The sequence below is a fragment of the Chelon labrosus genome (assembly GCF_963514085.1).
Source record: "Chelon labrosus genome assembly, chromosome: 14".
NCBI lineage: Eukaryota > Metazoa > Chordata > Actinopteri > Mugiliformes > Mugilidae > Chelon > Chelon labrosus.
This window is the reverse complement of record NC_140347.1, coordinates 20899925-20915095: the sequence shown is the minus strand read 5'-3', so window position 1 is coordinate 20915095 and position 15171 is coordinate 20899925. Positions and strand designations below refer to the sequence as shown.

At 44.7% G+C, this 15171-nt stretch overlaps 1 protein-coding gene across 1 annotated transcript; it reads right to left on the bottom strand.

Moving 5' to 3' along the window:
- Nucleotides 1-1265: 1265 nt before the first annotated feature.
- On the bottom strand, nt 1266-13795 carry LOC311499847 (uncharacterized protein; the record flags this gene model as incomplete). The annotated part of the gene is made up of 13 exons (XM_084560986.1): nt 1266-2483; nt 2570-2867; nt 3193-3276; nt 4304-4481; nt 5062-5197; nt 7943-8070; nt 8158-8296; nt 8430-8485; nt 10891-11060; nt 11162-11284; nt 12599-12890; nt 13463-13467; nt 13739-13795. 13 exons carry the CDS (start codon nt 13793-13795, stop codon nt 1696-1698), a joined length of 2454 nt encoding a protein of 817 aa, XP_084417112.1. The 3' UTR covers nt 1266-1695.
- Between the last annotated feature and the right edge of the window lie 1376 nt (nt 13796-15171).

The following is a 15171-nucleotide window of genomic DNA, read 5'->3' as shown; positions in this document are numbered from 1 at the left end:
AGTGTGGGGATGTGTCCAACTCAGTGGTTCAATCTGTCCTCATTGGGCACACACAGAACATCCACGCTACCAATACACACACACGCATGCTCACAAACAGAATATCGGGTAACATCCCGTCAATAATTTAGCAGCCACGATGAGTACCACCAAGCGGCAACCAGATTCCTCCACATCTTTGCATCTGAATATTAATGATCCAAAGACCTTGACTTGAGGAAAGAATAGTGAATAGAAGGAGGAAGAAGACACTTGCCAGAGATTTGGGACAAAACGTGAATTGGCTTCACAGTTGTAGCTCTTTGTTTAGAAGGCCCCCGATGACCTCACAGTGGTCCAAGTAAAGCATTGCTTGTGTGCAATTACCTGCTAAATACATAAAAGAGTCAACTTAAATTTAAAATTAAATTAAATTTAAAAAAAAAATCAAAGCTGTGTGGTCATAGGTTGGTTTAAAAGTGTACAAAATATCTGAATTGTTACACACTACGGTATTGCCGCCACCACAAAACACTACCAACTGTAATTTAAGAAGAGTCAGCTCATCAGTTTACCAAACAGGAAGGTATGGTAGCACTGACTAGGTCAAATTCAACTGCTAAGGTTAAGTACATGACGCAACAAATGTCGATCACAGAAGTTTTAAAGTGAACTAACTACTGGCTCAGACTGGCAATCTGACCCCAAGGCCACAAGACAGCAAACAATGTGGAAAAACAAATTCACCCTGCCTTGGCGCCTCCACTTGATGCCCAAACAGCACATCTGACTTGGGGCAACACAATCCTAAGTTGGCTACCAATGACATGGGGCTTTTACTGGGGTTGGCTGTGTCAAGTTTCAGCTACAGCCAGTCGCGACGAATATTGTGAAAGCTGAATTTTGTTTCCGGCGTGACCCATACTATACTGAATCTTGATCATACCTCTAAAGGCGCGAAGACGCACTCTGGAGGCATGTGACGACCTATTCGCCTGACAGTCTCTCTCCCAAAGATGCGTACAGGTACACTTTTTGGTTAAAAAATTACAATCTGCAAACAAACCGCTCATGGGAGCCATTGCAAGACCACACAAGCCCAAATGACCCGACCTGGCGGGGAAAAGCTCCTGGTTTTGGAGCAACAAGCTAGTTGTCAAAGCACTCTGAATTCATTCTTTCCTTCTTAACTGAACAATAACTGCAAAAAAAAAAATAAATAAATAAAAAAATAAGACTCTGAACTCTGAACAGAACTGAGACTTTGAATTTTACTTTCGCTTTCAGTGTTAGTACAAAAACGTATTTAAGAATGCAAATAGAACCAAAATACAGCGTGCAGTCTGCACTTCACATTGTGATGGGTGGAGGTTAGCATGTTGGAAATAGTTGACATGAGTTAGACCGAAGCCTGCTGTAGCTGCTAAAGACTTCATGTATTCATTTCATCAGCTTAAAGGATATTGTTTTTTTTGTCTTGTTTGTATTTTGGCACTCCAGCACAAATGATACATGTCGTGTGATGATGGGGAGTCTTGTTGTTGGTGAGTAAAAAGTACCGTATCTTTTTTGTAGCTGCCATTTCCAGCTGTTTCTGCTGCTAGGCCAGTGATTCTTAAACACTAATCTTCCTTCCAAACGTATTGCTAACCTCCTAGTTTCTTTTGTCGCAGCTTTTTTTCTGGCCTCTCTCTCTGCCACTCTGTCATCAGTGTGTCAGTACTCCATGTTGTGTAGCTGATTCTTCCTGTCAGATTTCCCCTGCAGCGACGCAGGAAGCAGCGGCAGGTTCAGGTCCGCCACCCGCCTCTGGAGAGATGAACGTAACTGAACTGAGTTCCTCTTGGGTCCATTCATCCCTCCTCCTGTTCTTTCTCCTCCTCCTCCTCCTCCTCCTCCTCCTCCTCCTCCTCCTGCTGCAGACAGATCTTTTCTCTTCCCTCTCTCCTGCCTGAGGCTCTTGATGACCAAAGTATGTTGTCTCTGAGAAGGGAAAGCAGGAGGTTTAGATCCATTCACGAGGAGCCCTGGAGGCCCAGGTCGGGTCAACCCTACCCACGTCATCTTCCTTCCCCGTCCGTCTTTTAGCCCCACATTGCGCAGGCGAGGGAGGGGAGAAGAGGGAGAGGTCTGCGTCGTCTCCATGGCTCCCAGGTGCCCTCTGTCTGAGGAGTGCGTGTCGACCTCGAGGAACATCCTGGGAGAGATGCCGTTTTTCTCTGAAGAATAAAACGTGTGCAGCTTCTCCAGCCGTTCGTTGATGCTCAGCCGATGAGAATCATCTTGGTGGCGGTTGTCATGGAAGCAGTCTGACCCCGGGTCTGCCGCCCCGTCTGACTGAGTTGTCCTGAGCAGGTGTGTGTGCCGGGTCGGTCTCGACGTGCTGCTGTCTCTGATTGGCTCAGCGGGTAAGGGGACTTGGCAAGGGGCGGAGTCACAGAGCTGAGATGCAGAGCTTTTGGGAGGCGAAAGATGGACCAGTTCCCTGTCTCCAAACACTGACACTAGAACACACAAACATACAGGATAGTATGGGATGCACCATAGCATGGCTGCAGCATTTATGTCTCTGCGTCTTATAACTCCGTACCTCCAGGAAACAGTGTCTCTCTGGTGTCCAACGTGATGGCAACCTCCTCATCAGTAGCCCCATCCTCTGCAGACGGAGGGGCAGGTAAGGGGGAGGGCAGGCGAGGGGGCAAAGAGGGGGAGACAGAGTGAGGAAGCAAGGGCAGAGAGGGAGATGGTGGACGGTTTTCATCATCTTCTTGGTGGTCTTTTCTGTGCAGTTCTTCAGTCCTCTTCCTGTTGCTCTGACATTCAGTTGCCTGTTGGGCCCTCAGGGGCCTGCTGAACTGCTTGGAGCTCTTTTCATTGGTTGGTTCACTCTGAAAACATATTAATTGATACTTATTTGAGCTGAAAACCATACTATTGTACTAAAGCTATTCAAAACACATGAGTGAGGGACACTAATCTTTGTTCCTTTACCATGATGAACAAAGAAACTGTAATTGACCTGAGTCAGCTGTACATATCCCATATTTGTCATGTAAGTAACCCACAGCTGAAAATAGACCCTAATGCACTATTTCTACTGAAGAGCCCACTTAGTATCTAGTACTCCATTTGATATGATGACAAGATGAAAAACCCAGAGTAATTCAGCCTCATCCTCTAACAGAAGAGTCGTGTTGACGACATTAGCATTACCTGTTGCTGAGTCTTTGATTCAGTGTTATTCCTCTCTCTCCATGTATTCTTGCTGGGAAGAGTCCAGTCATTGCTCTCCAGCTTCTGCCAAATAAATCAGAGTTGTTGTGCAAACCAAATTGTGCGTGATTTAGGCACTTTTCGGAACAAACTGTTCTGGGGACCCTGTGAGTTTAACTAGCCACTGGAGAGCTCCCTCAAGAACCGCTAAGAAGAACTCTGAAGTGGCGCTAAAGCTGGTAGGAAGCCGGCAAAACAACAACAACACTTCAACACAACTACCGTCTTGACCTCACAGTTGGTCCATTCCTCTGTGTTTTGTTCCATTTTTCTAGGCTAACATTTACACTGCCAACATTACAAACATTTCTTTCTAATAGTGGACACTGGTGCAACATTTGCATGTTCAAATAAGCAATGCTCACTTGTTCCTCTTGTACTGGGAATGTACCTAGAAGCTAAAAAAAAAAAATACCCTAGAGACGTGCAAAAGGAGTAAGAATAAAAGAGGTACTTTCTCAGTTACAGGTACTTTGCGTTTTTGCGCACACAATGCTGCTAATCAGTCAAATGTTTACAATCACCCAAACTCATACTCTCTTAGTCTGCTGATTAGGCGGGGGGACTCTTTATTGTTGCTTTCAGAATGCAGGAACATTTTCATAGTTCAAAAGGTCAAAGAGGTTTTAGTGTCATTTCAACCACAATATGGCTGGTGTGGTTCATAGTAAGATGAGAGGACGTGCTTGGGAGAAAATGTGTCTTTTGCAAGTGCATTGTCTCCCAAGTGTTTTGTCCTATCTGTCTGCATAAGCTTGTACATAAGTATTACGTCCTAGTCCCTTTCGTTGTGCTTAGTTCTATGTCTTCATGTAGCTCCACGGTCCTGAAGGACCAATCATACTATGATCTGCACCTGCTATATATGGGTGAAATGACAATAAAACCCCTATTTGACCTTTGACCTTTTAAACTATGAAAACGTTCCTGCTGTCTGAAAGCAAATTTTATTTTTTTTATTGCATTGTGCTGTTAAACCACATTTTTCTTGCATCCTAAAAGTAGTTGTGTTTACTAATATTTCACGATGTTCAGGTATGTGCGATGAAACCTTGCTGGCCTTGGCTCCTCTCTGGTTCCTGTTGAGCTTGCTGAGCAGCAGGTGATAAGAGGCCATGATGGCAGAGGGTCGGTTGGTGGTGAGCGTGTGCATGACCTCAGACAGGGAGTAGCCCAGCGTCTCTGTCATGTATGCCAGCACAGATGAGTTGAGGTCCTCTGCACACAACCTGGAAAACAACAAGGGAGGGAGATGGACAAAGGAAAGAAATCCAGCGGGTCAGTAAGTACTGAACGACTTCTAGCTAAGGATTTGAGCTGAGGGCTGGAACAGTTTCGCATCATTTATGTGGATTTCACAAAGAAAAAAACTTTATAGCCAGGAGGAGCCATACATGATTACATTTCCACACTGCGTGAAGTGATAAAAGCCTTTTAGTCGTGCTATAACATACAAAGCTTCTACACTGCAGGCCACAAAAATGTTCATTTTATTCAAAAGCACGCAGTGATTTCCCCGCTGGTTCCTCCAACCACATTGTAACGCTGCAGAGCTTCAGCAGAGAAGAGTCTTTGTGTCCCTGTTTGCTCTCACGGTAAAAACATACGAATTCTTATATTACGCATTGAGTGCAGTTTTTATTAGAATGATATCATTTATGTTTCTTAGATGCCTTTAGAGAATATATAACGAATAATAAAGCAATACATGTGTTATACATAACATCTGCATTTAAAGAAAATATACAGTATTTCTACTGACTTGAGTTGTGTTTGTAGCCAGTTTGTTGTCACACAGTGGATCTCTACCTGTTCTTATGAGAGAGTGTGTGTAGTGGCTTCTTGGCATATCCCTCATTGATCCATCTCTCCTCCATCGCCGCTCTGACGCTGGGTCTCTTAGCTGGGTCTGGCTCCAGGAGAGACAGCACAAATGACACCGCACCTGCAGCAAAAGCAGAGATAAAGCTGTTAATTATTTACTATTTGATTTATTACGTCCCAGCCTATCCCAGAGGCGGGGTACACCCCGGACAGGTCGCCAGTTTATCACAGGGCGAACACAGAGAGACAGACAACCAGAGATTGTAATGCCTGTTGTGCTCTATTAAATATTACTGACTGGACCCCAGGAAGACTAGCTGTCGCCTTGGCGTCAGCTAATGGGGATCCTTTTTAAATAAACAAATAAACATTCACACTCACATGCACACCTATGGACAATTTAGAATCACCAGTTTAGCTAGCGAGCGTGTCTTTGGACAGTGGGACAAATGGACGAAACCAAACAAGCTGAGTGACTAAAACTGTTGCACAGCTACTTCAGACTGATGTCACTCCTTGTGGCTTCGCTGAAACTGTATCAGAGACAACAGTGTGGTCAGAGGCAGGGTTTCCCTTCAGGTGAACCAACCAACTGGTGACACAAAGCTGTCCAGTGGCAGCCAAGCATGGCTGAGAGTTTGATTCCAGATAAGCTTCACAGTCCGGAGGCAGAGATGGATTAAAATGGGACACCTGTCACATTCACAGACATGTAAGCCAAGACTGCTCCTTTCCATTTACTGCTGTCAATAATCCTCACTTGCAGAGACAGAGGAGCACGTCTCACCAAGATCAACTCAATATCTGTGGAATTGATAGAATCAAAATCAGCTATTTGATGATCTTACGACATAAACTAAACATTTCTATGGACACAGTTTATTTTCAGAAATACAAAAAAAACAAAGCTGACATCACCAAAACATGCCAACCAGCAAAAGAAAGACAAAAAGTAAAAAATAAAACAAAGAGGGCCGGTCGGATGAGAATTTCTGTGGCGGGAGAAAAACGATTAGTAAAAGTGTCGGAACAAACGGTGAGACAAATAACCCCATTTAGGGCCACGATAAAGTCCGACTCGGATGCCCGCACGTGGCAGCAACACAGCCGCTAATCTGATGTTGTCACAGTTTCAGAGCATCAGAGCCGTGCAGGTTTTCCCCACAGTAACAGGAGCTATGTTTGTTTGCGGTGACATGGCGCCGTGACAGAGTGTAATGGAGTGACTATGTGTGAGGGAGAGACCAAAATAAAGTAGAGGGAAACTGAGACGCTAAAGCCATGGTGTACTCAGTAGAGAACAAGCAGAAGAAGTCAAAAATTACAGATTATTTCTTCCATTTATTGGGTATATACACCGATCAGCCACAACATTATTGTGTAGGTCTCCCTTGTTCCTCCAAAACAGTTGTGACTCATCATAGAATGGACATGGTCCTTCTGAGGGTGTCCTGTGGTGTCTGGCAACAGAATGTTGTTAGTGGGGGCCTTTGGGTCCCACAGATACTTGATCAGATTGGGATCTAGTGAATTTGGAGGCCAGGTCAACACCTTAGACATGTGGGTGCTACATGTCTAAGTAACATCCACATGAATGGTCCAAAAGTTTCCCAGCAAAACACTGAATTTTCACAGGATGGTCAATGTTATTTACTTCTCCTGACAGTGGTTTTAATGTTGTGGCTGATCAGAGTATATACTTTTCAGTTATTTCAAAGTCTTCTTTTTTTTTTTATTCATTTTCACTCGTCGCAATCAACCCCATCTGTAGTAAGTATTGGCGCACAGGTGACAAATACCCGACCACGGACCAGTACCTGCAGGCTAAAAAGAATTAGCTGCCTAACCTTGAGAATGATTCACCAAGAACCCTTGAATAATAAAAATATAACATTATAGGCTAATTCATGCAGTAATTACAGTGAACATGGCATGGCCACCTTCCCTCACCACGGCTGACCAGGGTGCTTGAAAATTTCTTTCTGGCTGCACAATTCAGTGATGAAGAGTGAATAGGAAAACTCAGGGCTTAGCAGAATATGAATCTGGTAACACAGCATTTAGATTTCATTATGAGGCTTGTTTCACCAATACTGAGGGGAAAAAACTGGATTGTCCCACAACCAAACAGAGCCAACTCCACAATGATCAGGTGACCTGTATGTCTAGGCTGCTGTTACTCTCCTGTCCATCACCACTTAAAGCACCACATAAATATCTTTGCTGGAGCCTGATCAGTTCCCAGTGGACGGACTCTAGACTGACTTTCCGCCACAAAACAATTGTGGCTAGGGAAGTTGGTCTGGCTTTTGGACTAGCAAACCTCAAAGAGAGAATGGCAACTGTATACAAGCTGATAGAAGTGTCAACATTTAAACCCAAATTAGAACTATGGGGACGGAGAGTGGACAGACACGTATCAGACTTGTTTCCAATATCCGATGGGATGTTGAGAGAGAATGAGGCTGGACCATCCTCATATGATGACCTTTACTTAATAGATGCAAAAAATACCAAGGGATGGATCCATGACCTAGGGACCTCCTGATCAAGTCAAGACTGATTATCCCGAAATAGCCATGAAAGGATTTAAATGGGTTGTTTTCCATTCTCAGCATCTCCGTGAATTGGGGAGAACTGTCATGAGGAAAGACACTGTCCCATCACCCATTGATGGGACTGTCTTGGTGCAAGGAAACAAGTGATACTAGTGAGTTAATCCAAATGAAATGATGCTGACTCTAAACTTACTGCATGCAATTACTGAATATTAAACCAAATAAATATGAGGATGCCTGTTAAAAGTATATGAACAAAGACAGAACCTTTGTTTTGGTGAAGAAGTCACTCTGACAGGAACAGGTACCTTTGCTGACGTCGCTGGGGATGCTGCAGATCTCTCCATTGACCATCTTCTGGTGCAGATGTTTGATGTTGAAGGGCTCCACGGTGAACGGGAGAGTCCCTGTCAGCATGGCAAACATGCTCACACCTCTAAACAAGGAAAAACATCAACGCATCTTGCGCATACGCACTAATGTATAGTAACCTCACAAACAGGCCTCTTCAACCGACACTTACACAGACCAGACGTCCACTTTGGGTCCGTACTTCCTGTGTGCGAGCAGCTCGGGGGCGGCGTAGGCAGGACTTCCGCACTGGGTGCTGAGGAGCTCCAGAGATAAAGACTCGGCCTTCAGAGTGTTACTCAGGCCAAAGTCTGTGAGAAACATCATCCGTTTTTACAGTAAGCTCTTGTTACAGGACACTTTGACATACATCAGATGAGACAATTTTACACACGCACTCAACACCGTCAGAAGTTACAGGAGGAAGCACGAAGGCCAACATACCCACAATCTTTATGTTGTTATGTTCGTCCAGGAGGAAGTTTTCAATCTTCAAATCTCTGCAAAAGAAATTAAGTCAAATCTGTTAGTGGCAGTATTTGGATGAGCTCTGTCTTAAATCCTGCAATATTATTTTTCAGAGTGTTTTGGAGCAATTTACTTGACATTATGACATTATGGTGTTCAATTTAGAGACTCCTGCTGTGTGTGTTTGACTTCAATAAGCTCGTTCAGTTTATTTATGGCTAACCAGATGAGATGGGACCAAACTGGACCCACAGAAGCAAAAGGAAACCTAAATTTGGGTTTTGGGTAAAGCTCAAGCTTTTAAAAAAAAATTGCTGAAAAGAAGTTTTCCTCCCAGAAGGAACATTTAGTGGTCATTTGGGACATTAGTTTGTTTTGGACAAACTAATGGTTTAATTTAAAAACTTGCAGTCGTCGTGATTTTCAAGTCCGTTCTTGACTTACTCGTTGCAGTCTACCAAAGCACTATCCCTGTGTTCACCTGAAAACATTGCCTCACTCCCCCAAAAAGTACCCCAGACTCACCACCAACCACGCTGCTGCCTGCTCTGAAACTACCCAGCTAAATGAAAATCTGCGGTCAGGAGCGAGAGAGCCCCCATAAACTGCAGCCTGGGAATCCGCCATGTTCCTTTCATCCGCCTTCATCTAACCAACAGACACCGAAAAATCCAGAGAACCCCGCTCGCACAACCCCGGGAACAGTTCAAAGAGAGACCGGGCAAGAAAGAGCGAGAGCAGACATTGTCATAAAGGAGAAAATGTATGCGGTGAACCTATTGAACGTGGGTGGCAGGAGGTGCGTTTAAGTGCAAATTTTCCAGTTATTTCCAGTTTAATCATTTCTGCGTGGGACCGTGGCGCAGAATGTGTGTGTGAGAGCGAGCGAGTGCGTGCGTGGATGTGTGCGAGCGCGCGGGCGTGTGTGTGTGTGACAGAGGGAGGTGCCGCTGAAGGGTCGAGATGTCGGCGTCGTTGAGGGACTTCATTAGAGAGGAAGTTCATGATGTTGTGATGATGTGTGAATCATGGCGCCGGCGCAGGATGATGAGGTCATTGCCTGGTAATCACATTCCCACCTTCAGAGGAGCCAAGGTCTTAAACCGAAGTGTGTATGGATGGGTGTGTTGGTGTTTGAGTTTTGGGACTCTAACACCTACGCATGCCGCTCAAATGCCACTCTCGTCGCTCACACTGCACTGTGGCGTACACGACTTCCATGCGGCATTTCCTCCTCTGCAGGCTGTTAATGCTCTGCAAATTACTGCGTGCATGTGTGGGACAAGGTCTAACAAATAGCTGCTGCTTGCTAAAGGATTTTCTCTTGTCACTTATAAGACTGACAGCAACATCTGAATCTGAAGACCCGCTTTCTAAATCTAGGTCTCCTGGTTTCCTTGATGTTATCCTGACTTACCAAGAAGGGTTTTGGGAAATCTCATGCCAAGACATCTCAGCGTGTGTGCACTAGAGGATTCATAACCCACTTGTGTAAATCACATATCGGACCATGATTGACTTCCATTACCCGCAGGAACCAGATGAATCCGAGCTCATTTCATTTGCTCTGGCGGAACAGGGCCTGGACCCCCTCCTGTTCAAACAGATCTCAGACAGATTTGCTGGCCAATGACAACCTTTTATCTAGAGTGGAGCCAGTTTGATGTGATGACCGCATGTGATGAGTAGCTCTGCTGGGGCGCTTTAGTAAAGAACCAAGATGGATTCATCACATGTTTTGCTGTATACCAGTATACCAGAGTTTTAAATCTGGCGTCAGTGGGGACACTTCTACACTGGCAACATTGCCTTTTACATGAGCCCGCAATGATTGATTTGTCAGAACTGAAGAGAGGAGAAACCATAGAAATGGACAGAGGTGAGTAGCCTAGAGGAAACAGAAGCGTGGCAAAGCGGTGAACAAAAACTAAGGAAGTGTCCAAGAAAAGTAAATCAATAGCGACAAATAATTATAAATAATCTTGTATTCTTATATTACCTTAAAAAGCATCTCAGCAAATTGCCCTTTTTTTGCCTTCTCATTGGTCTGCTGATCACCAACCAGAGGTCTCCAACTCCTATGTTACTGTTGCTAGGTTAGATAAACAATAGCCTTTCGGGTTTTCAACATTTCTCTGTGGGAATGGACCTCTACATTGCTGCTGTTTGTCTAACCTAGCAACAGTAACATGACTTGACAAAGGGTAGGCTCTCTGGTTGGTGGTCAGCAGACCAATCAGAAGGCCAACGGAGGGTCAATTGGGAACAAGATAAACAAAATCAATCACAAAGAGGACTAGATAAAGAAAAGCAGCAGCTAGAGGACCTCTACGACGGTTTATTTGGTTTGTAACTCATTGCGAGGCAGATGTCTCTACGTGTAAAAGTGCTGCGCTCTGAGCCCGTGCTCCTCCGGTGTGTGTGTGTGTGTAGTGACCTGTGTACGATGCCATGTTTGTGCAGGTGCTCCACCGCAGAGAGGATCTGTCGAGTGTAACGGCGCACCTCCCTCTCCTCCAGCCTCTTCCTCTCGCAGATCCTGTCCATCAGGTCTCCCCCAGCACAGAGCTCCATGGCCATGTAGTAGCTGTTCTCTGTCTCCAGGGTCTGACACACAGAGTTAGTCACATGTGGTTAATCGAATTTGCTTATCCGTGTGAATCCGTGGTGATCTGTGAAGGTGAATATGTGTTTTGTGCTTTATTTACCTCCAACAGGACTACTATATGAGGATGTCGGACCATCTGATGAATTCTGGGTTCCCTCTTCATGTTCTTCAACACGTAGGAGTCCTGCCGTGCTTTCTTCTTGTCTATCACCTTAATGGCTACCTAAACACACGTACAGAGCTTTAATGATCTATTGCCTCACTTTAAAAGCAAATTAGATGATCCGCCTGCATGTGTTTTTCTAATCTAAAGCCTCCTTACAAATTTGTCAGCCCGTTCACACGTGACGTAACCCGACGAACGCGCGGTATAACACTCCATTAATGATAGATGGCATTGTTACTGCAGAGCCTTGCTCAAGGGCACGTCTGCAGCAGTCATTAGGAAACAGAGCGCATTGCGCAATCGCCTTCTCAGCCTACGTTTTCTCCATCCAACCAGAGGCTTGAGCCAACAGCCTCCAGGCATGCGCCGTCCTCCAGTTGTTATTTCAAGCACCGGTATTGCATTCCACAATAAACCCTCAACTTTCGAATTTACAGGTAGCAAACTATAAAGAACTGTGACAGCAAATGGAGTTCAAAATAATGACATCAACTTTTATGATGCTCAGTTCTCTTTCTGTGGAAACTATTTGTTTTCTCAACAATTTTCCCAATTGAGAAAGTTCACAAGTGTTCTCACAGAACCAACTGCATGTGCAACTGTCTATCTTATAAAGGCTAAATTATTTAAGTTAAAAAAAATAAAATACTTTCCATAGGTACCCCAACGCCACCACCAATGAGTGCATATTCACAGACTTCACCTTCACCGAGGGTAACAGAGACTAAGAGGAACAAACACCCCCACAGATGAGTTTGGCCATTGCTACGGCAACCAGGTCAGGTACATAGCCAGGGTCAGGGACTCAGTGACCGGTGAAAATGATGCATATATGTACACACACTCTCACGCACACGCACATGCTTTGGCTCCACTGCACAATAGGTACACACATACTGAGCGGTCATCTCACTGCTGCTGAACCTGTGCTGTGCATTATGCATGCGACAAAGGAAAACCTTGAACCCAGCCCTGAGCCCCCATCAAACATCGAATGCAAACACGGAAGACACGGAAAGACCGGCGAATCCTTTTTTTGCTCAAATTACTTACGAAATGTGTACCTTTTCCTAACACTCACATAATATAACGACTAATATGTTGTGCAGAAACACACCCACTTCAGACCTCCTTAAATCTGCTCACCAAATGTTGTCTTGTAAAAGAGTCATAGTTATGAAATAGGCAGTTATAGATGGGACTGACAGAGTTTTTTGTGCACCTAACAAGAATAATTACAGACCACTACCTAAACTTAAGTGTGTGTAATGATCAGTTACAAGGCGCTGGTTGTAACCATGTAATCATAATCTTGTATGTGTGTGTGATCTTTTTCTCCCTACAGTCCGAAGCATGTCGGCTTCCACCCACCTTTTCCCCCGTGCCAATGTGCAGCCCTTCCATCACTTTGGCGAACGAGCCCTTGTTGATCATTTTCCCCACCAGGTAGGATCCCACCCGTTTGGAGTGAGGGAAGCTCCGCAGCAGCTCCCTGGGGACCTTCAGGGAGGGCAGAGGCAGCCGCTCCCGGCCGAGACCAGGGGCTTCCCACTGGGACACCCCGCGCTCTGATGCGCCCCCTCCCTCTGCAACCATATCGTCCAGAGCGGGCTTCACTGCGGCTGCTGGCATCCCGGACAAGGCCCGGGTCCCATGTGGTCGCCTCTCACGCACACGCACAATTAAACCCAAAAACAGGACAGTCTTTGCAGAACACACATGCCAACACACACAGGTGCATACAAACGGACACGGAGGTGGACCGCCGCTTAAAACTGAGGTAAGATCCAAATCCTTCTTCAAGAGGAGCTCCTCAGCTGCAGATTTCTATTATCCACACTCAGGTAAGTATATCTTTTATTCCAGACTCCTCTCTCTTTCCCTTTTCATTTTAGCTTTTAACCAACAGAAGTGCCTCAAAGTGTCTCTCTTTCAGCTGGCTCCTCTCTGGTTTTCTCACTCTGTCTCTCTCTGCCGGTTAGTGGATGATTAACCGTTGTGTTCTCAGGTCAGCTCAAGTGATGAGGAGGACATTCTACACTGCGATCACCCCCCTCCCTACCTAGTAAAGGTGCACACAGTTACACAGTAACCACTTAGAATGGTCTTACCTCACTTCCTTGATTCCCCTTTGAAGTTTTATTTTCTATGTCTATGCATTTCAGTTTGATAATCAGAAGCAACAAGGAGTTTACCTGCAATATGAGCGCTGCAGACCTGCTGCAACCAACTCACCTGAACTGGTGAGAAAATACAAAACACGGTTACAAAATTACACAGTTAAAACATAAACAAAAGGCAAATAAGAACAAGTGCATATTGTGTAGTTGGCCTCAAGTGTGGACAGAAGCCCTTTGACCCGATTCAGTACAGGCAAATGAAACAGAAAGTAACAAATGATCTTGTGAACAGAGAGAGTAAGGACCAGCCCTTCTCTGTGCAAATGAGGTACAAATGTAGGAAGGTAACAGTCCAAGTATTATTGCTTCATATATATTAAAGTATACATACCAATGACTGATCCTTCGGGTGGCCAGGGCAGGCCAACCAGTTGTTCTCCATCTTCATCTTTTGATAGACTTTTGGAATTATCTTTATTAGCTTTCATCCTGTAAATTAGATTGAAACCCATGTCATGTTTCTATGCTGCTAAATACAAAGCAATGCAAAAATAGTGTCTCTTACTATAAAAGGGTTTTACACTTTTGTTTGGATTGAAAATAATAGGTATAACATATTAATTGCAATGGATTTAAGCTAGAGACAAAGAACAACACTGCATCACTGTATGCATTGGGGAATGTCTTTCGCTTCCAAGCTACAGTAACATCCACCCATTGATTATCTCTAACTACTACCTGGTATTGGGAGAGAGTATAGGGTGCACCCTGGACTGGTCACCAGTCTGTCACAGGGCTAATACAGAGACAAACAATATGCACCGACACCTGCAGCCAGTTTAGAATGACCAGTGAACCTAGCATGCATTTCTTTGGACAGTGGGAGGAAACCAGAGCACCTGGACAAACCCCGCACAGGAACAGGGAGAGCATGCAGACTCCTCTCAGAACCTTCTTGCTAACTGTTGTTACCAAGGGTATCTGTTAGCTGCAGGGCAACTAACATTAACTAAGCAAATGCAGCAATACATTTCATACATTATTGTTACAAACGTCAAAATTTAATGCATGGACTGAACATTGTGAGTGATGTAACTATGCTTGGCTAGTGTTTGCTGATCAACATCTAGCCAGCTATCCTTTATTGTTGCAAATGCATTCATAGCAGCGAAGATGGTGGAGATCTCTTGATTCAAGGTTAGGCGTATCCTCTGAATTGACCTATGAATTGCTTTGGTGTCCCTGTAGATATCTGGATTAAGAACAGAGGGAAGATCCAGTGTCTACATCACCAAACATCTTTTTCTCAACTTTTCTTAATCAGATGACATACCTGCTTGGCAAATATCATGAACTGATGACGTAATACCGTCTAAAATGATCAGAGCCATAGGAGCACATGCTATGATGGTTGTGGTCAACGGAAAGCAGCAGTGAGGCTTTAAGCCGATGAGCCACGATCAGAAGCATGTCTGCTTTTCTGCTTCTGTGCGTATTAAAGTGCACGTCTGTGTGCACGTCAGAGTCAGATTGCACTGCGTTGCTGTTCAATTCTCCCTCACTCAGCTGATGAAAGGAGGGATAGAGCCTTATATCCGCCATGTAACTCAATACACTCACGCTCAAACACACACACAACCTTACGCAAGCTTTAAGTGAGTGACCGTGGTAACCGATTGAAGCCTCTAGAGTTACCTTGTTCTAAACACGTTGATACTGTATAATCTGATTTGGCCCTCGGGCCAAATACACAGTTGTAGCAGTTATGACAATCTTGTGCGTACTCAAGCTTTGAGTTTAGTATAATCACAATCAAAACACTTT